This window comes from Scleropages formosus, chromosome 19, assembly GCF_900964775.1.
Source record: "Scleropages formosus chromosome 19, fSclFor1.1, whole genome shotgun sequence".
Lineage (NCBI taxonomy): Eukaryota > Metazoa > Chordata > Actinopteri > Osteoglossiformes > Osteoglossidae > Scleropages > Scleropages formosus.
In genome coordinates, this window is record NC_041824.1 from 10,160,514 (window position 1) to 10,183,058 (window position 22,545).

Genomic DNA, 22,545 nt, shown 5'->3' on the forward strand with positions numbered 1-22,545 from the left:
AAAAAAAATGTTCTTAGAAATGGGGCAGCTGGTAGCATAGTGGCTAGAGCTGCTGCCTTTGTGTCCAAAGGTTGCATGTTTGCTCCCCTTCTCCAGGTGTAGTACCCTTAAGCAAGGTACTTACCCTATGTTGTTCTAGTAAAGAAATTATCCATCTATGTAAATGAGTAAATAACTGTAGGTAGCTTAAAATTGTTAGTTGCTTTGGAGAAAAGTGTCAGTGACATGAATAAATGTGTGGGTTAATGATACTTCTGCTTTTATTGCTCTTATTCTCCAGGTGGAGTCAGTATTAGGTGGATTAAGTAGCAGGTAACATGAGTACCAGATGGTGTGTGTACCAGGTTCCATAAGTGGTGGATTAAGTGCCAGGTGGAGCGAGTACTAGATGGGGAGGTCCAGGTGACTTTTGCTTTTCCCCTGTTAACACTGTCCAGAAATGAGACAAAGAGTGAATTACTCTGCCTCCACAGTGTAGCCATTAAAATGTGAGCAGGGTTGTGGTGGATTCCAGCTGTAGCCACAGCCTTCCAGAGATAAGACTGTAAAAATACCACCTGCTTTTTTATACACAACTGGAGGAAATAATGAGCAAAGAGAGGGCGTGCTGTGCAAAGCCATAACTGCACACCACAATGTCCAGGGCGGGATTATCGGGGAATGTGGAAGGAGCACAGTGAGCTGCCAGCACGAAGCATGGCCTGTTCCCGGCCTCCCGAGAAACAAATCGCGCTCGGCTGCCTCCCCGGGAGCCACGGTGCCAACACTGCAGCCTTGGTCCTGCTCCCAGCGCTTGTGCAATCCTCACACCACGTGACACATTGAGGACAGTTGTGGACATGTGTCCCCACGACATTCCTCTATGGAATCCAGCTGTGTCGCTCAGCTCTTCAGCAGATGAGAGATTCGACTGCCACCTGCCCTGTGCTCACACCAGTCAACGAACAGTCATCAGTAAGGGATGCAGTAGTGCCACTGGATGCCTGAACACCATGTGTTTGCTGCTTATATATTTAGACATTCATCTTATATATGGTATTTTTCATAAATTTGCCTTTTTTATTTAGCTGATGCGTTTCTCCTGAAGATTTATGATGTGTTACCCAATGCTTTAATGAACAGGACCACTAGGTGGCATAACGGTTAGTGCTGCAGCCTTCGGTTCAAATCCCAGCCCCTTCTGTAGAACCCTTGAGTTAGGTACTTGGGCCTAAAAGTGCTGTTGTAAAGAGAAAAAAGCCATAGCAGTATAAATGGGTGAAACTACGTAGTTTATTTGCTTTGAAGAAAAGTGTCCGATTTGTACTTAAGGGGTGCGGTGGAGCAGTGGGTTGGACCGGGTTCTGCTCTCCGGTGGTTCTGGGGTTCGAGTCCTGCTTGGGGTGCCTTGTGGTGGACTGGCGTCCCGTCCTGAGTGTGTCCCCTCCCCCTCCTGCCTTATGCCCTGTGTTGCCGGGTTAGGCTCTGGCTCCTCACAACCCCGTATGGGACAAGCGGTTCAAAAAGTGTGTGTGTGTGTGTGTGTGTCTGTCTGTCCGATTTGTAAGAGAGTAGGGGTCATTCTACTCTATCAAGCAGGGCAAGCTCCTCGATCAATCAATGGCACTGCAGCAGAATTCAGGATTGGAACCTGAATCCCTCGTGTGTAAGGCAGTTCCTCGAACTACGACTCCACCTGCTGCTATATCTGTAGCATCAATTCGTATTGAACCACACACACACACTTTTTCAGAACCGCTTGTCCCATATGGGGTCACGGGGAACCGGAGCCTACCCGGCAACACAGGGCGTAAGGCCGGAGGGGGAGGGGACACACCCAGGACGGGACGCCAGTCCGCCGCAAGGCACCCCAAGCGGGACTCGAACCCCAGACCCACCGGAGAGCAGGACTGCGGTCCAACCCACTGCGCCACCGCACCCCCCGTATTGAACCAAATTATGTAAAAGTTCAATCATTATTCATTGCGCATGTGGATTACATGTCAAATGTGTGACATCATCATGTTGTTCATCGTAATGTTCTGTAGTAGGAGATAATTCCTCGACTTCTGACTTGTTCCATAATCGGAACGCTGCGTTTTCGTTATAAAAACATTATAAAAGCAGAGCTTCGCTGCCATTAACTGCACCCTGTTAAAAACTCGGAACGCACGTCACGGTCCACACCTCGCGCTCCTCTCCGTCCGAATCGGAGTGTAAACAAAGAGCACGTGACCGAGCCGCGCAGAGTCAGCCACGCGCTGGCGCGCTTCTCGGCGCGCGCGCGCACGCGCACGAACCCTGAGCTCGCGTTTCGCGCGAGCAGTGCCCTGCGCGACGACATGCACGCGCACATTCCCCTTCTCTTCCGCGGTGCTCGGCTCGCGCTCGCGATTTCAAAACTTCCTCGTGCACGGACTCCAGCCGAAGCGCGCCGCGCTATCGCTCCGAGCGCTGAAGGTGTGGCCGCGGCGCCCAGCGCGCTCCTCCGCCTTTGATTTGAAGGCGAGTCGCCGCGCGCGCCCCAGATAAAAAGAATTGCTACTTTTTTTTTTTTTTTTTTTTTCCCCCCCAAAAGAGGAGTTCCGCCGCGAGTTTTGCAGATGGATCGGTCCCGCGCAGCTGGGCGTGTGGGGGGAGGACACGTGAATGCGGATGTGCTTTGCAAACGGCACTGAGCTGCATGGGCTCTGCGGGAGGTCGCACTCACTGACACTGAGCTGCACGAACACGGACACCTGGAGACACCCGGAGTGCGCGAGCTGTCATCGGCGTGACGCGCGCCATGGTGCACCGGCTTTACTGTCGGACACCGAGTGTAGTCTTCTAAAGAACAAGTGTGGGCTTCTTTGGATTGGATCGGCTTTTTTTGAGCGCCCGCGCATCTTTTCTGCTTTCGCGTCTCTTGGCCAAGAAGATGGGCAGCAACGCGATGGAGAAGAAGAAAGATGTGAAGAAGAAGAGCAGCAAGAAGAGGAGGACCCTCCGCCTCAACATGCCAGTGAGTGAGTCCGCTGACTGCCTGTGCCCGATGGCCCATGAATGCATGATGATCCGATCGTGTAGCCCCGGCCGCTGCTGTCACCCGTGTCCGTCCGCGTCCGTGAGCGCGCGAGCTGAGCCGCGCACGTGGGCGGGGATCCCTGCGTCTCTCTCGGGTCGCGACGTCCCGCTGGTGTCCACTGAGGGTCTCACCTCGAGTTCAAATGATTCATGATAATGACCGCAAAAAAATCCACGACATGAGGAAGCGAGTCAGTGACTGTTGTTCGCGGTCCAGTTCTGCCGTGAACAGATTTCACACACGTGAGCACACACACCTACACATGATTGTAAACGGCATCACACACTTCATGTTTTATTGTGTTGCGCGGTCGGTCATTTGCATGAAAACACATGGGTGTGTGCGGAACGGCGATAAGACTGTACACACAGTCACACACCAACAGTGTTATGTAATGCATTTAAATAATAAAGAGGTAGACAGTGTCACGCTGTTACCTTCTGCTCATACAGAAATACATTACAAACCACAAAGGTTTTTTTTTTGCACTTACTGTCTTTAATCTGTTGTGAGTAAGTGTAAGGTTGGGGGGGGTGGGGTGGGATGAGGTGGGGTGGGAGATCAGCTCATGTCACTGTGATTGACCCCCATCTCCAGGGCGGGACATCGCTGTCATCAGTCAAGTTCAGTGGTGTGTGTCGCATGATTTGTCAGGCTCGATACCCCCACAGGTGTCTCGGTGTGTACTGGGTGAGTAAGGAGCAAGTAGTGAATTGGCTGACCGGTGACTAATGATCAAGGCGTGAAGTGTGTGAGGAATGTGGTGAGTAGTGAGGCATCTTACCCACATGTGAACAGAGCCTTGATGTGGGATGAGCTCTCTGTGTGTGTGTGTGTGTGTGTGTGTGTGTGTGTGTGTGTGTGTGTGTGTGTGTGTGTGTTGGGGGGGGCACACCAGATGGTGTGAGCTGCCAGCAGCCTCTCAGCTTGGAGTAGCTCTACACCTTCAGTGATGTTTGTGATACTCATACAGTAGGTGCGGTGTTGTTCAGGAGGAAAGGTGTAATTCAGGGTGATTTACTGTACGATGGAGGCTGTGAGCCCAGCCCCCCCCCTTACGTGATATCCCCCCGTCCTTCAAAGAGAAGCATTATCCGTTTCAAGGGTACAGTCAATGACTCATAGAGCATTAATCCGAACCTCTTAAAGAATGTCCCTGAACAACATTTTGAATCCCAAATCAGAGATACTAAAACAGGGTAGATATTATAATTCATGCCTTCAGCTGACTCTTTTCTTCAACGCAGCTCACAGTGTCCACTTTGTTCGCTAAGCTACTTTCTGTAACCTCACCGTTCATACATTATTTTTACTGCATCAGTTCAGGATAAGGACCTTGTTCACCAGCACTGCAACGGCAGGAAAGACTCAGTGCACCAATGCGTTTCGATTAGAGGGTCACAACTCTAACTGCCGCGCCATCTGCTGGTCCGGCACTGCTAGTACGCAGTTGAAACGTAAGACGTAAAACACTCTGGCTAAGAGGGCCTCAAGGAAATATGCTTTGTACTATAACTGCAGACAGTACTTACAGAAGCGGACACCTCTGCCCTTATGTGCCCTTGCTAGTCAGTCCACACCATGACCGTTGACCGCATGGTCGCCTCTTGCTTATTCTCCTCATCGCATATTTTACTCAAACGGGACTGTGAATGTTGTTAGAAGTACGTACACAGGTATTGAAGAAGGTGGAATTTTTATAGTATTTAATGAAATTAGTAGTCATCACCATGGTGACAAAACCATAATTATAATACTGTAGTAATAATAATAATAATAATAATAATAATAAATAGTGTAGTACATCAGTAACATCTACATGCAGATGATGTGTGTATTGGAATATGTTTGGAGTGAGCCCTGAGTCCCAGTCCCCTGTGGTGTTGTCCATGATCTTAACGCTCCCAGCACTGAGTGTGGGAGCGTCTGACAGCCGTGCTCACGATCTGCAGAGATGAGTTACACTCCATAAATCTGTGTGTGTGACTGGATGTATAGAGGGAGCATTATCCTGAGATTAAACTCAATCCATAAGTTTTTTTTTTTCTATATTTCTTTGTCCAGAGTAGTTTAGAGTTAGGGTCACACACACACACACACACACACACACACACACACACACACACACACACACACATTGTCTGAAACCGCTTGTCCCAAGCGGGGTCACGGTGAACTGGAGCCTAGCCTGGCAACACAGTGCGTAAGGGCAGAGGGGGAGGGGACACACCCCGGATGGGACACCAGTCTATCGCAGGGCACCCCAAGTGGGATTCGAACCCCAGACCTACCAGAGAACAGGCCCTGGCCAAACCCGCTGTGCTGCCGCACCCCCCCAATAATAATAACAATAATAATAATAATAATAATAATAATAATAATAATAAACTGTGCAGAAGATGATCAGTAATATTGACATGCTTTAGTTAGCGTAATGTTAGTTGAAGATTTTACTGGTAACACTGCATTTTTTTAATAGTTATTGCAAGTCTCCAACAAGGTTCTTGTAAGCAGGAGAAACTAAGGACCCTTTTCTGTGGAATTTGGAACGACGACATTCTTGGGGCAAAATGAGAAGTTTCCAGGTGGGACTTTTGTACCATCTATTACCGTTAAAATTAGCAAGGAGAAGAAATCATTGTGTTATTTTTACTGTTATTTCCTATCGTTATCATGGTTATTATTACTATTATTAACCCTGCGATGGAATGGTGTCCTCTCCGGGGTGCATCGCCCTCAACCTTGTGCCCAGTGCTTCTGGGTTAGGCTTCTGTTCTCTACAAACCTGATCAGGAAAAGTTGTTATTGAAATAGGATCATTATTATTATTATTATTATTATTATTATTGATAATAATAATGTTATGGTTTTTAAATTTCCAGTAGTGTGTGAATAGGGTTGGCATTCCGTCCGGGGTGTACCTCCTTTCCTAGCACCCAGTGATTCCAGGATAGGCTTCTGATTGCTGTGACCCTGTCAAGGACAAGTGGTTGATGGAGTGAGGGAGGGAGTGAGTGAGTGAGTGAATAATAATAGTATAAATAATAAAAATTAAAAATAGTAGTGGTGCACTGAACCCTGACTTGTCTCTAAGAGGAGCGCTCTGTGCCTTTTTACTGGGAGCTCAGCTTCACTGGTCCTCTGCCCTGCTCGCCTCTCGTCCCAGTCCCGCAACTCTTCGCTTTCCGTGTTCCCGTAGAGAGGAAACGAAGGAGGCGCAGGAAACATCTGCAGTGGCGCTGCTCGCTACAAGCTCTTTAGTCACACTTGCGTTACAGCAGCTGCACTGCAGCCAAGAGCGTTGCTGTTTAATTTTAATTTTTATCTCTAACTCTCTTGCTTCATGAGTTCTCCATTTGGGAAATTTAGGCTCCAGGGTTAATTTATTTAGGCTGGACAGTATTAACTCTTGCTGGCATGTTCTTGGTCTGGGTCAAGTCTTCATGGCTGTTCTTACTTCACAGGGAGTGAACCTCATTTGTTTGTGGAAGGAGTACTGGGGGGGAAAAAAAATCCAGACTATGTTTAAACATGTGGGAGCCTCTGGCTCCTGCAGAAATTTATTGAAAAGAGTTACTAAAAGAGTCCAAATTTGTGTAGGAGATGCTCCTGCTGAGTAGGTGTCATCTGTTAGTTTCACGAAAGGTGCAGTTTCAGCCGATGAGCGGGCTCTTCTGCCGAGCTCTGTTTCATGTGCGGAAAGAAACGTTCTGTAAATAAAACATAATCACTGCATAATCGCTGCTAGAGACAGACTGAGACCCAAACAGTAAGAAATATGGTGTCTTGCAGCAGTGTGGCCAGCCAGCGTTATCACACGTCAGCACTCCTTATAATGAGGTCTGCGCTGTTGTAAAACCAGGTGGTGGTATGTGGCATATGTTGTAACTCAAGGACTACCCATATTTGTTTTTCTCCCTTCCGTAATCCATGCTTACCTTTACTTGGAGGCTGGACTTAACAGCAATGATCCAAAATCAGTCAACGGTATAAAAAAAAATAATTTTACATCACAATAATTCACACTTAGTTGCTGTAAACTATTACCTATTAATAATTATTTAAATGGCCCTTGGTTGCTTCTCCTGGAATTGCATTATTTTATCGAAAGGCGGTTCGTAGTTTGAGTTTCACGTTAAGTGATAACCTGCGTATTTCTGCAATTTATACTGGCCTTCGACTACATGTCAAGGACAACTCCTTCAGGACGGATGACTGAAAGCCTTTAACATATCAGTTTATTACTGAGGTCTTTCTAAGAGCTGATTGGTTAACTTTGTTGAATAATTACCAGCTCAGCTGTAAAATCCCACCCTGACCTGAAAGCATTGTCCACTATTACTCCACCAGTACTGCAGTATCCTCAAGTACCACGGTTCTTGTACAGTCTGCTGACTTACTGTTCCATTATGGAGCCTCTCATCTGAGTTCCATTTGCTCAGTCGCTGGTCATCACCTCTTTGAATCCAAAAGTACGAGGATGAACCTGTCTGGATTTCCCAGTTGTGTTCTACGTTGACTGTTGGCTAAGGAAACCGAAGTTAGAAACTGTTCTGGCTGCACGGATTTTCATGCGGGGGAAGCGTTGCCAGTGGGAAGGCCACACTGAAGACATCTCAGTTGTGTAGTTTGGTTAGTTAAAACCTCCGTGTGTGTGTGTGTGTGTGTGTGTGTGTGTGTGTGTGTGTGTGTGTGTGTGTGTGTGTGTGTGTGTGTGTGTCTCTCTCTCTCTGTATCTTTGCTGGCATCTTGATCTCTCCAGAATGCAGAAAGGAGTACTTGTGGGTTGTGGTATTTCTCAACATATTTATGCAGCTGAGCCTGATTTCCAGACTTATGTTTCAGCAGAGTATCAAATGAAAGGCGTTTTTACTGTGTTTTTTAGTGCTGAGTTGCATGAGTTGCATGTATGTTGCGAGAAAATACAATGCATACAAAGGTGCCTAAGTACATAAATGCTCTACAGCGCATCGGCGAAGGGCAGCGACCTGCCGGAGACCTATCGCCGTAATCTCTATGGCTTTGTTATCTTCTGTGTTGATAATGGGAACACAATATTTATGCTCCTAATTGTGTTTATCAATAGTGATGTGTAATCCCCTTCCCAGCCTTCGACCTTCGGCATCACGCTTCCTCAAAAGAGACCAAACTACGAGAGAATATGAAATGTAAATCTTAGCGGGTGACGTCAATATTTTTTCCTCATCATCCTGTTGAATGTCGAAAAAGGAAATGTGCAAATGCGTGTGTTGTTATTGAGAAATTAAAATAACTACAGTATTCTGGGAGTGGGGGGGGTGCGGTGGCGCAGTGGGTTGGACCACAGTCCTGCTGTCCGGTGGGTCTGGGGTTCGGGTCCTGCTTGGGGTGCCCTGCGACGGACTGGCGTCCCGTCCTGGGTGTGTTCCCTCCTCCTCTGGCCTTGCGCCCCTGTGTTCCCGGGTAGGCTCCGGTTCCCCGTGACCCCGTATGGGACAAGCGGTTCTGAAAATGTGTGTGTGTGTGTGTGTGTGTGTGTGTGTGTGTGTGTGTGTATTCTGGGAGTTTCCTTTTTTTGTATTACAGACGTTGGGGAGTTAATTGAAGTAGCTGTTTATGTAAAAGCCACTTTGCCCACAGATGATTTTTAACAATGTATTAGTGTATGTGTAGCATGTGTGTAACTTTTGGAAGAACGCCATATGAGAATTTTTTTATAATGTCCTTGTTGTTCATGCTGTGCCGGTATTGTTGGACCCGTGTTAATAATTCAGTGACTAATACGTGCTGAAAATTACTCGGTCTTGAGAGTTCTGAAGTGTAACACTTATGAAGTGTAAGAGTTATTTGATGACGTGATATTGATAAAAACTTGCACAGTAAGTGGTGTGTGTGTGTGTGTGTGTGTGTGTGTGTGTGTGTGTGTGTGTTAAGTGCTCAGTGTATAAATGGGAGCAGATCTGTGTCCAGGTATATAATGTTTATTTGCTGTATTTATGAACTGTGCTCATTTCACAATTAAGTTTGTGCATCTTTAAATTTGTCTTATTATCCAGACAGCACGTTATAAACGGGAGGCAAATAGATCAAAGACCTTATCTAAGTAATTTTTGGCATCCAGTTTATTGAAGGTATTTGGTTAAGCAATAACTACTGATATGTTTGTATTTTTTCCCTCTCTCAGCAAACCCAGGGTAAATCAAGGCCCCTCAGGGTAATAGTAGTTAATTTTTTTCACTTATGAATTTATGGCTAGTTTCTGTGTACAGCAAAGATACTATGGGAAAGCAAGTATACATTGTAGGATATTTTGTATATGTTCAGAAAGTTGATGCTGCTAAGGATTATGAATTGACAGATTATTGTTTTTATTTGAAACTTTTTTTTTTTCCTTCACCGTGGTATTTTTTGCAGTACCTTGAAACTGTAACATAGACGTGTGAGGTATTTAAGAATACCACCGCCATGGAAAGTACTGGAACTCCAGAACAGAGAGTGGAAATTTTTAAATGTGTATTTTATTGGTGCAATAAACTGCAGAGGATCTAGGGAGGGTTAACAAGGAGGGCATGCGGGACTTCACTTTAGTTTTTCTGGTGATGACTCATGTTAACATTTTTAACTAAATTTTAAGAAATATCTGAAATATTGTTGAAACTAAAGTTAGTTGTATGTGTACGGTGCACAACCATTTCTACAACGAATTTATGTTGCTGTATGTCTCTGCCTCTTTGAAGCATTAAACGGGTCTCTGAGTCATTTTGGAAAATAGTTTGTTGTATGTGAACATTTATTCCTCTGGAGAAAAATCATATCAGACAGACAAAAATTTTAAAAGGCAATTAAAAACAATGTAAATGTTAAGACATCATGGACGGGACGCCAGGTTGACGAGGGACTTTAATTGTAAATGTAAATCCACTTTCCCCCAAAAGCGGGTTGCCGTGTTAAACTATGTACAATTATTTACCAGTTTATACAGTGGTGTAATGTTTATTGGAGTAATTCTAGATAAGTACCTTGCTCAAGGGTACCTACAGCAGGAGGGGGGATTTGAACCTGCAGCCTCCAGGTCCAGAGGCAGCAGCTCAGCACTTTTATTTTATTACCTTCTATTTGTTTGGAAAAAAAAAACATGTGTAACATTGATCAGAATCTGCCCTTTTTCAGTCTAATTTATTATCCGTACAATCATTAAAATTGTAATGATAAACAACTTCATTTATCTGATGACTTGTTTAACCCATAAATTTGCAACATTCATCATCTTCTTACTGATCACCAACTACGTATGATCTGAAAAAACTGGAAGTGAGTTGAATTAATGACATTCGCTCATTAAATAATTCTTTTGAAAAGAAAACAGTTCAAATTTCAAAAAAGCAAATGTTCATATTTTCAAAAATTTGCAACTCTGTAACACAGGGACCTAGAGTATTTGAAAGATTTTGACCTGCACTTAATTTATGAGAATGAAATTAATGAAAGTCATATGTTACTAACCTCAAGAAAACTTTGGCTTTAAACCAAATTATTCTAAGGTTTGGCTTTGTTAAGTATCCATTTTTGGCTTGTTATGAAATATTGTTGTTTTATGAGACATAAATCTAAAGTTGGCTGAAGAACAGCATCACTGCTCAAGTGCATCATGTGGTCAAACACACCAAGGACACTTTCAGATTAAGGTCATTTAAGGACATTGTTTTATTGCCGCTGAAGTTTCTTTGTATTCCTTATGATTTCTTTGTTTTCTCTTTTCTTTGTGTCTTTGGTCCTTATGTTGTAAACAGGGTTTTTTAGATAGATGTTACAATATTTCATACAAAAATGCTGTTGGTTGTCAAGGACCAACTTTTGTCCTCTTGAGGGAAATGTCATACCATTGGCTTGATTTTGTGTCATTTAATACATTCTTTATGAGGCAATTGCTGTCTTTATGAGATGATAAGCATGAAATTTAAATGATAAAAGTTGCAGCTTGTCCCTTTATTTTATGGTAAACATATCCTGCATTCACAGCATGGGGCATCTTAATCTTAATGATAAACAAAGTTTATTTCTTAGTGGGACCTACTTAATTTGGTAATTTACCGGTGTTATACATGAGTAATTTTGTGTTAGTATTACATTGTGAAATTAGCTGAGAAATTACTGGAGAAGACAGCTGTTTTTTTTTTTTCCAATACTCACACAATTTTTCAGTGTTAATTTACTGGCATTACCTATAATTGACTGGTATTATGCAATATAACTGAACAATTTTGATTTTATTCTGACATGAAATCAGTGTTTAAGATATCTGAGGAAAGAAATAAGACCAAACGTTTGTTAAGCTGCTATATTCACAAAATTCTTCGGTGCTCTACTGTTTAATGAATTGCCGTGTGAGGGGAAACTCATTGATTGGGTTTAGGTTTAATCCTTGTAGAAGAATATGTCAATCACATTGCCTTTTTTGAAGTATATCCTTTACTACTACCTCAGTCTTGCAAGGTGGTTGTAATCCAAACCCTAGTAAAGCACCTGAAATCCCATAAATGTTGGGATATTGCATGATACAGCTTGTTACGGCATACTAGAGGACAAAATGCTTGAACATCCAATAAGTAAGAGTCTTAAGGCCTCTGTTTTTACTATAGAGGGATGAAAAAAAATCCAAGTGAAAGCCAAAGTGGGGGAAAAAAGCTTCTTTGCAATTTTTTTTTTTTCTTCCCCGCCCTCTGTGACTAAAAGACTTTAAAAGCAGGAAAGAATGTAGTACCTTGGCAACCTGGATGACATGCAGAAGAGTACCCTTCCGTGCAATTCCCAACATCTCAACAAATTATGGAAATCATTCTGTTCGCTACAGGAACGCTAGTCCTGAAATTTTAATCCAAACTAAAGCAGTTGGCTGGATAGTCTGAAAGGAGTTAGGGCATTTCAGTGGTTTTCTTTCATTCACTGTGAAGCTAGATTGAATAATGTGAATAGGTGAAGGCGCAAACGTCTGAAATGAATGAGCCATTAGAAGCATTAAACAGGCTGGGTAATAGTTACCTTTGACTTACAATGAAAGAACTTCAAGTGTCTGGAAACGAAAGAGCTTGTTCCTTTAGTGACTTTTTTTTTTCTCTAAAATCCTTCCAGAAAGAACAAAAAAGGAAGAACAAGCTTTTCTCTCAGCACAATTATTTGTACTGACAAAATTAAACAGCTATGTGCCCATTTGCAAACAATCTTCCAGAAATCTCATGACTTTTCAAAGCCCTAAAGGGAGAAACATTTCTAAGATGTTGCTAAAAGATTTTGGAAGGCAGAATGGCAAAGGAAGATCCTAATCATCAGTTAAAAATTTGAAGTGTTAAAAACGCAAAGCATTCTCTTGAAAAGCAGTATCATCACTAATGGCTTTGTGATGACTTTTTATTTATTATTTATTGCAAATGATACAACTAGCTCAGCAGAGAGGAGCTACAAGTGTTTCGAAAGATTAAAGTATAAATACCTCATGGGAAATGCCTTTTTTGGCAGTGTTTTAATAATAGTAATTTTATTTTATATAGGAACTGTAAAAATCAAAATGCTTTACAACAAAGATGAAACATATATGGAGTTACATCTTTAAAACAATTTACAATAAAAATAAATACTAAAATTTATATCAATAAAATGATAATTTAAATAAATGTCACCATTTAAATCTGCAAAAGTACTACCCACTATGGCACCCAAGAACAACAGTATAAAACAGCAAAATGAAATGCCAAAATAGTAATAAGATAAAGAATGTGTGGAATGGAGATAAGTGATGTGTTACATAACAGATTTTGAGGATGTCATTCTTAAGCTTCGTTTTAAAGGTGCCCACAATCATTCCGTTGTTCTGGTTTTGAATTTCCTTTTTTTTCAGCGTTTAAAAGATAAGACAGGAATTTTGCGTGTTTGGTGAGTGAATAAAATGAGTGAAAGTTTGGTGCTCAGGAATGCAGTATTTTCGAGACAATGCTTTTCTACTTCTATTTACTCCCAACATTCTAATCTACGGTAGACTGTCTTGTTTGTCAGTTTAGTACTTTTGAGGACTGGTATCATAAAATCCAGAAATGACTGTGTGTGTTTCCCTTAACAGTTTTCACTTGTTCTTAGTCTTTCCTCTTCTTAGTTGAAACTTTTTTAAAGGCCTGTTTGTGGTGTCTGAACTGACGTAACGAAACGCACATTTAGGCTTTTTCCTTTTTTTAAATTTCTGGTGAGCTGTACTTTAAAAGAACAATTTGTTATTGGAGGAAAAGGGAAAAATTGTATTGTAAAAGCTGTCACATGGTTCTTGTGCAATTTCTTTTCCTTAGAGGATCCCAGAAATATTTAAATATTTGGTTGGATAGGCAGCACAATGGGCTTGATTTGCAGCACTCAAAATTCTGCGTGATTCACGTCTGTGTTTGTCATTCTTGCTGTGTATGGCTCCCAGTGACTAGGTTGTTAGCAACTTACTGTAATGGGTCCCTTATTTCTGCATATTTTTTCCAGTTCAAGAAAACATTCCTTGTGTTGAAGTGAAATCTTATTTTTCCTGTTTGGATGGTGTTTGTTGCCCCTGTAAAAGTTTTGCTTCTCCCAGCAAACTCAAAAACATCTGTTATGACACTGACTGTGTTTTACTTACTTTTATGCCAGTGATTGACACAGAAGTAATTTTAACATTTTTCCATTGATATTGATTTTTTTAAAGAAATTTAACATGAACAGTTAGGAAAAGGACTTTTTCTTGATTCTAGAGTTCATCCTAAAATACTTCAGTGTATGTAGAGTACAAAATTTCAGGCAGTCTCAGTGCAAGCCATCAGTCATTTAATTTTTAAAGAAGAAAATTGGCTCCTGATTTTTTTAAATTCTTTAATTTTTAAAGGACTACATAGGCTATTCGTACACTTTTCAATTTTGGTGTTGATATGCAAAATTTATACACACCATACATGTATTATACTACTGCACAGTATATATAGCAACAATATATAGACACATACAGTATAGCGGTCTACAGTATTGATTCATTTGGAACAGCTAGTACTGTAGTGGTTAGAGCTGCTGCCTTTAGACCCAAAGGCTGCAGGTTCGATTCCCATCTCTAGCTGTAGTACCCTTGAGCAAGATACTTACCCTAAATTGCTCCACTTGAATTACCCACCTGTATAAATGGGTTAGTGATTGTAAATATTTTAACATTCTTAATCGCTTTGGAGAAAAGCGTCAGCGAAATGAATAAATGTAATTAAAGTACAGCTCACTTTTGATGGTAACCTGTGAAACGGTGGGCCAGAGAAGTGTTCTTTATGGGAGAACTCCACCCGTCATTCCAAGTCCCAAAAGCCAGAGTTGGCACCCGAGGTTTGGGTCGGCCGGGCACTCGGCCCCGACCACCGCCCAAATCACAACGCACCGGCCCCTTACGTCCTCTCCGGCAGGTGGTGAGCCCATCGAAGAGCGGCTCCACGTCTTGGCTTCGGGCTAAGCCCGGCCAGGCCCCGTGGGCATAGACCTGGCCACCAGGCGCTCGCATGCGAGCCCCCCCCGCCAGGCCTGGCTCCAGGGTGGGGCCCCGGTGACCCCATACCGGGCGGGGTGAACGAGATCCTTGATTTAATAGTCATAAAGGGATTTTGAACCACGCTTTGTCTCGTCTGTCACCCAGGACCTGTTTGCCTTGGGAGACCCTACCAGGGGCATATAGCCCCAGGCAACATAGCTCCTGAGATCATTCAGGCACTCAAACCCCTCCACCACGTGGAGGTGGCGGTTCGCGGAGGGGCCATTGCACCCGTCACCCGTCATTGCAAAGTCTCAGTTTCCTAAGGTGCTCTTTTAAAACAGCAACTCACCTCTGCATTTTTTAAAATCTCTGCACCTTGATCACTGCCTCAACTGATCTGAATAACTTGGCTTGAATAGGTTATAAATAATAAAGAAAGTAGCTTTGTTGGGTTTGTTAGTGGTCATTCTCTTTAAACCTACTTTGTCACCAAAGAGCAAAATTTAGATGTCTTTCCCTCTCTTTGTCTCTCTCATTCTCACACTCACACACACAGAAAAACAAAGGATCGAAAACAAATTTGTGCCAGTTTCTCTTCTCTTCAGGGTTTTCCCCAGGCAACAATAAAGCTAATTGAAGAAAGAAAAACAGAATAATAAACTAAATCTTTAAAAAAATCCACATAAGTGAGTAAACATGTTATTTTGGCATTGTGGTTTAAGTAGTTTTTCTGTTTAACAGTAATTGACCACCCCACCCCCCAGGTTTCTACTGTCGGTAAGAAAATCCATTAAACCCATGTACCCAATCTTCCTCACATAGTTCCATCCAGAAACATGGAACTTGATTTGATTTATCCCTTTGAAGAACTAAATTAGGCACCGATGATGGCTAATGCTATACTTTACTGTACTGTAGTGTGTGAGTGAGAGAGAGTGTGTGTTCCACTGATGTGTGGATGAGTGACCCAGTGTAAGTAATGTATCTAGCAGTGTAAATGACCTTGGTGAATAAGGTGTGTAGGCTCGTAACACTATATAGAGTTCATTGGAAGCTGCTTTGGAGGAAAGCGTCTCATAAATAAATACATGTCATGACTTAAAGATTAGACTGCATTACAGGAACCATTCAGGTGTCAATCCAGATCATTCCAATGCGTTCACAAACTTTTCCCCACAATTGTACTTTGATTTAAATGAGGCTTTTTATTGTTCTGAACCGCTGGAGATGTTGTGCTTAATATAGTTTTAAATGTGACGTGATTGAAGTCATAGTCTCTGAAATACAATCTGATTAAAGAGATAACAGAAATAATTGTACTTTTTCGAGCGTGCGTTGAAGAAGTATGCATCCACGATGTCAAAATCAGGGCAATAACTGCAGGAATGAACACCACAGAGTTCATTGGAAGTTGTTTTGGAGAAAAATGTCTGCTAAATAAATACATGTACTTAAAAAAATACAAAACAAACAAAAAAAAAAAAAAAGCCCAGTCTCTGAGTTCTGTATTGATTTGTCCTTGGTCATGGACCAGTGTTTGTATAACACATGGCAGCTTTGAGCGCTCCTCTGTATCGGACAGCAGCAGCGCCGCAGACATAACACGTCCTCGCGCCCGGTCACGATCACACGGCGAGGGAGCGGAGCGCGCGTCCGGTCCGCTTCGGACTGCCGCCGGAACCAGCTCGCGCCGGGAGCTCGCGCGCCGCTCGCTGTGGCGGAAGTCGCTGCCGCTGGCTGGGCTTTAAGACACGAGAGTTGACGACACGCGCATACACGCACCAGCGACACACACCCGCCCCCCAGTCCGGACGAACCCGGCCGTGTCCTCCCTCCCTCCCTCCGTCCCTCAGTGAGCAGGGCTCGCGTTCCGTGTCCTCGGGGCCGTGACGAAGAGGACACGGAACGCGACGACAGCGACACGCGCGACGCCAGTAGTAGTAAGTCAGTCCACTTGTCGCGCATCACATCGTGCACGTGACCGGGTGCCGACGGGCTCGCTGCGGCTCCAGAAAACTTTCCTCCGCAGGACGTATTACGGCGCAGCTGGACTCGAAAACGTTTCCCGGGGGGAGGGGGGGGGAATTCAGTCGGATTTGATGTCTGATTCAACTGAGTTCCTCTGTTTTCCAGTGAGGCTTGTTGTACAGCACTGTGTGTGAGTCAGCGCGTGGTTAGTTTTTGTTTTTTTGTTTTTTTTTTTTTTTTTTTTTGGGTCCCGTGCACGTGCAGCGCGGGCCGATGTGTTGTTGTTCCCTTCTCTCGCTGCGAAACGCTGACTGATGTTTGTTTTGGGGTCCGGGGGTCGGGGGGGGGGGGGCGATGCGATCCGATCCCCATGGCATTTGTGTCTGTGATTTTGTTACCCTCTTTACCCTAGTAAGAGAAGCAGCAAAAGCTCGGTCAGCTGAGCTGCCGCTGCTTTTATTACGGACAAGTGCGGTACTAACCCCCCCCCCCCTTCATCCGTTTACGGGAGGCGAACCCGCCCGCCTGCCTATCGCTGCCCGGCCCAGCCGCGCTTGTCCAAATTGGATTTGCAAGTGCTGGAGGCAGCAGTTTCCTGTCAGCCACCTTGTTAGCGCTCAGCACTTGTTGCTACGCGCAGGCACAGTCACTGACCGCGGTACGGTACTCTACTATGGGAACTCCAGCTGCGCTCGCCGGTTAGCGGGGACGGACGGCTGCGGCTCTCTCGACTCGGACCCTCATCACTTGTTACCGCCGGCAGGCGCCTGGATGTGATGTCTGCGATGTCCGTGATGCATGGGTCAAGCTGGTCCTCGCAGTAAGGAAGTGCTTGCGATCCAGGGAGGGACACACAGTAATGCAGAACAAAAGGAGCCGCGCCTGCCTTTGATCGCCGCTCCGCACTTGTGCGGCGGAGGTAAGGCGTGGATGACGTCACGAGGGTGAACCGGGGAGCGTGCGGGGAAGTTTGTGCTCCTCCGCGGATGTGAGGTGTTTTAAATATACTCATTTGACTCAGAAGCGCACGTTTTGTGCCTTGAAGTAGGGAGGATGGAAGATCATACGAGGTAACGTGGAAAGTTTGGAGTCTTTCGTTGGACGCACGAGCGTCTTTCTGTGGTCTTCTCCTCAGGAAGGGAAGGGAAGCGAAGGACGTTGAGGGAGCACGTTGTAGATCCGGAATCGCAGCGTTGTTTCCAGGTCGGCGGTGAAGCAGCGTCAGCCGGTGTGTTGCGACCTTGGCGGGGGAGGCCGAGCGAGACGTTCAGTCTCCCGTGACACAGAGCCCAGTAAGTTCTCGATGTCATTGACATCAGTTCATGTATCCCCCCCGATGAAGGAGCCCAGGATTTGTTAGGTCTTCTCAGATGGAACCAAGAGATTATTCTTTGGAAACTACCAGATTTTTAGTCATATAGGACAGATCCTCTGAAACAACTTTCACGTTTATTCATTTAGCTGACGCTTTTCTTCAGAGTGTCTTACGATTATTTACCCATGAATACAGCTGGGTAATTTTACTGGAGCAATTTCTCGGGTAGGTGCTATAGCTAGAGGGGGGATCGAACCTGTGACTTTTGGGTCTAACGGTACCAGCTGTCCCCAACAGCAACAGTGAAGAGTTGGTACCCGCAGTAAATCCCTCGTTTAACCGCACCGCGGTTCAATGGATATCGGATTGAACTGAGAAAATTCCGTGCTTCCTGGTTGTTTTCCAGTTGATATGTCGCTACATCGGTTCTTCTCCAAAATGGTCTTGTTGATATGTTGCTCTGTATGTACTTTGCCAGTGAAGCTGTCAATGTAACGTGTGTCTAGTACATCGATTTTTCTGTTGCCAATTAAATCTGTACTGTGCTGTGATACAAATATATGATGTTTAAATTAATACATCATGGACACTGAAAAGGGCATAAGCAAGCTTAAGTGTGCAAAAAAAAGTTTGAATTGACTGGAAAAATTACAAGTGGCTCTTTCGGGACCCCTGGTAGCATAGCGGTTAGAGCCAAAGTTTGCAGGTTCAAATTCTCTCTCTGGGTTTAGCATCTTTGAGTAATTTTTACCCTCCAGTAAAAATTTTCCCAGCTGCATAAATGAGTAAATAACTAGTAGTTCAACATTGTAAATTGCTGTGGAGAATAGCATCAGCTAAATGAATTGATGTGAACGTAGTATCTTTTACATGAGTTTTGGTTAAGGGTGGATACTATTTTATGGAAATATGGATTTAACGAACATCTGGCATTATTGGACACCCCCCCTCCCCAGTTAGTCTGTTAAATTAAGAATATACTGTATTCGTGATAAAATTTCAGTTGACTTCAGATGAAGTATCTTCGCGTGAATGTCTTGCCCGGGTGTCCGTTAAAAATTAAGCTTGTCGGATGGAATTTAAATTGGCTAACACTGTGCCAGATGTGACATGGGGGTTGTCAGGGGCCAGAGCTGTGATAGAGGAATTTTGTACCAATTTGCTGCACGTAATTTCTCCGATTCGCACCAGTACGCTGGACATGTGAGTTAATGTCCAAAAGCACTAGAACTAACCAGAGAAAATGGCTGTTTTCTTGTTCTACCCAGAAATACTAATGGAGCTAAGATTCATTTAGCTGACACCTTTCTCTATAGCAACTTACAGTGTTAATTTAATCTACAGTATACAATTATTTACATTTATTCATTTAGCTGAAGCAACTTAGAGTTAAGTAAATAATAAGTAACTTAATTCTTCTCAAGTTACTTATTATTTACCATTTATATAGCTGGGTTACTTTACTGGAGAGATTTAGGGTAAGTACCTTGCTCAAGGGTACTACAGCTGCAGGTGGGAGTTAAACCTGTGACCTTTGGCTCCAAAGGCAGCAGCACAGCATTTTTATTTTATACCTTTCATTAAGTTTAAAAAAAAAAAAAAAAAAAAAAAAAAAACATGCAGCATTAGTCAGGATCTGGCCTTTATCAGCCTGGTTTATTATTATCTATACAATGATTAGAAGTGTAATAATAAACATAGCTCAGTTTATTTGCTGACTGATTTAACCCATGAACGTGCAGCGTTCGTCATCTTGTTTTCGATCGCAAACGCTACGCGTGAGCCGAAAACACTGCAGCTGTAACCGCTAATGGAACGAAGACCCCTGGGTCTTGCCACGGAATGGGATCCAGCACCATGATGGAACTGCAAAACGTTTTACTGCTGCAGTCCGGGTTGTAGAATTCCTGTAATGTGGCGCCGTGGTTGCATGGGACCATCCGCCGGGAACTTAGTGAAGGGCCGTCTTCTCATGACGTATTGGACTCCTCCGCTAATCAGTCTGTTGCATAATCTCCTTACGCAACTTAGCTCTCAAAGGGCCACCGCCAGGTGTTATGAGTAGTTTGACACAGAGTAAAATTGACACCTCTTTATGCTGCACGTAATCTGGGATCAGAATAAGATATTTGTTCTTATTCCGTTGCCTTTTCCGTTTCCGCATCGGTGCTCTTCCCCCCCGAGTCCAAATTGCTGGCCGTTTCTTCGTCTTTCAGCTCCGTTCTGAGTAAGCGGTCTTTGCTCCTTTTCCTCGGGATTACATCACCTTCGAGACCCCTTCCCTGTGACACTTTCTGCAGCCCTTCTCGCCTGCCAAGCGTGCGGCAGCACTTCCATGCAGTTCAAAGGCACTGAGTCACTGCGCTTGAAGCCAAACGGCTTCAAAACGCCAGACCTGAGATACCAGTTTGCGAGATTTATTCACACAGCTGTCTGGGGAGGCCAGATATTTTGCATGACTCCTGAGCTGAGTTTTTTTTTTTTGCCCTCCCGCAACCTATCTATTAGCATATGCCAATTAATTTACATTTAGCTGATGCTTTTCTGCAGAGCAATTTAACAGTGATTAACTGATTTCTATCGCATGCCATTTTTTTTACTGGGTCAATACCTTGATCACAGGGACTGTAGCAGGAGGTAAGGTTTGAACCCATGTCCTTCAAGACCAAAGGTGGTTGTTCTGCATTTATACATTCAGCTGACACTTTACCCCAAAGCAACTTACAATTTTAATCTACCTACAACTAATTACCCATTTGTACAGATGGGTAATTTTTGCTGGAACGGTTTTAGGGTAAGTACCTTACTCAAGAATACTACAGCCAGAGGTGAGATTGGAACCCACAACCTTTGGGTCCAAAGGCAGCAATTCCAACCGCTGCACTGCCAGCTGTTCTAACTACTACATCACTGGTTGCCTCTGCTTTTCAAAGGAAGTTGTCTGTTTGAGTGGAACTTGCGATGTATAAGAGGGCGTTGATTCATTTCTCGCCGAGATGCGGGACTTGCGTTGCTAAAGCAGCGTTTCCAGTTCAAAGCCTTCGATCGATTTTCATTATGTTTGTGTGTCACAGTGTCTGAAACTAGATTATTGTGCGTCCAATTCTCCACGCAGTCACGCTTCATAAATAGTGTCTAATGTGCACTTAAACTAGACTTTAAATAACATTCATAGCGCTGACAGGTTATCCCAGCACTGAGATTGTTTTTGTGCCCTGCTCTTAATGCTTCAATTTGAAGTTGTTAAACATGTTTTAGCATGGTGTATGAAAAAAAAAAAAAATATAAGAATCTTTTCATTTCAACCCGAACACATTTGTTAAAATGAGATTATGCTGAGGTGTCTGTAGAGTCGCACTCGCAGACGTGTGTGGGTGGCCCATTTGTCAACATGTCGTACAGCCAAGTCACAGCGAAGGTCCCTTCACATGCCTTCTGGCTCGATAAGCATGGAAAAGGAAGTGTTTTTTTGTCCTTTCATGGGAGCATCGAGCATTTTCTTGGCCTTATCAGCCCCTTGTTCGGGTTGCGCTCTGACCCGTGCCGGTCCCGTGTTGGTTCGGTGTAACTGTGCGTGACAGAGGTATGAGGTTCTGAAGTTCTGGACCTTCCTGGTTTCTCAGACATATTCACCCTTCATCAGGAGTTCAGTTCTTCCACCAGTTGCACCTGCATTTCTGGTGTCTGTCATCCTGCCATACACCTTTAGCCAAGTCCTGGCCTTGGACTTGCAATGCCGTTTATTCTTGAAGAGAACCCTTCTGTTGTACCCATGAAAATGACACTTAAGAAACAAAGAACACTAATATTAATAACTGAATAATACTACTATAAGAAGCAAATCCCATTGCTGGACATTTTTCTGTACTGCTTCTAAGGTGAATGTTTATTTGTTATTTTTTTTTTTTTCATTTGCTGAAAAGCATCACACCATGGGTCCTTCTGTGGTGTTTATGCAGGCTTGCAAAAGAAAAAAAAAAAAAAAAAAAAAAAAATTGTAGCGTTGTGCAACGGGTAGTGGCAGCTTCTAGGGGCTGTTCTTGTAAATACTCAACACTCCGCATGGCTTTTTGTGCCCCGTCGATTCCTGTCACAGAGCACCACTTTCCCTACATTCAGGAGGCTGTCGGAACACCGCGGTACGACGCGGGATAACGGGGGCCCGACCGCTGCCACGCGCATGTACTCGCTAAATACCGAGGGCTGCTCCCAATCGCACCTCTGTCTGGCTCTGTGTTGCTTGCTGGTGTCGGCACTGACATCGCGGTTATTCCATTTCCGCGCAGGACCTGGGCTCGCTCACCATGCCCTTCCTGGAGGGAGACGTGGACGCCCCCGACAAGGATGGACCGCACAAGGTAATACCGTGATTCAAGAGCCTTACATTGGCTCCTCTGTGTTCAGGGGCCGCGGCGGAGGGCCTGAACGACCTGTTATTCTGCGTCTCCACCACACTCTCGCTGATAGGCATCTCAAACACCTTGAGGATTGTGGCTCTGCAGTTGTTTTGGTTTTCATCTGAAACTCTATGAGAAAAGGTTATCTTTGTAGTGAGTGTGTGTATATATAAGCCTGTGTGGCTATAAGGTAACACTGTTCTATTGGCCTCACGCTACTTTTTTTGAGCAGATTCCTTTGGGATTAATACAGTTTTCTATGTACCTTTTTCAGGGTGAATTTACATCATTCATTTTGTACTCACTTTTCTTCAAAGCCACATACAGTGAT

General features: G+C 44.0%; 1 protein-coding gene across 7 annotated transcripts in view; it reads left to right on the top strand.

Moving 5' to 3' along the window:
- Positions 1–2,597: 2,597 nt before the first annotated feature.
- The window catches only part of LOC108931742 (5'-AMP-activated protein kinase subunit gamma-2-like), a 102,235-nt gene continuing 82,287 nt past the window's right edge, over positions 2,598–22,545 (top strand). The window contains exons 1-3 of one of the 7 annotated variants that reach the window (XM_029246430.1): positions 17,138–17,421; positions 17,638–17,794; positions 22,104–22,175. In XM_029246430.1, coding sequence (XP_029102263.1) covers positions 22,122–22,175 — 54 coding nt within the window. In that variant the 5' untranslated portion in view covers positions 17,138–17,421; positions 17,638–17,794; positions 22,104–22,121. Of the gene's footprint in view, positions 2,985–16,405; positions 16,475–16,660; positions 16,693–17,137; positions 17,422–17,637; positions 17,795–22,103; positions 22,176–22,545 lie in introns of those variants that run through there. The other 6 variants (XM_029246427.1, XM_018747733.2, XM_029246432.1 and 3 more) reach the window with 6 other exon arrangements.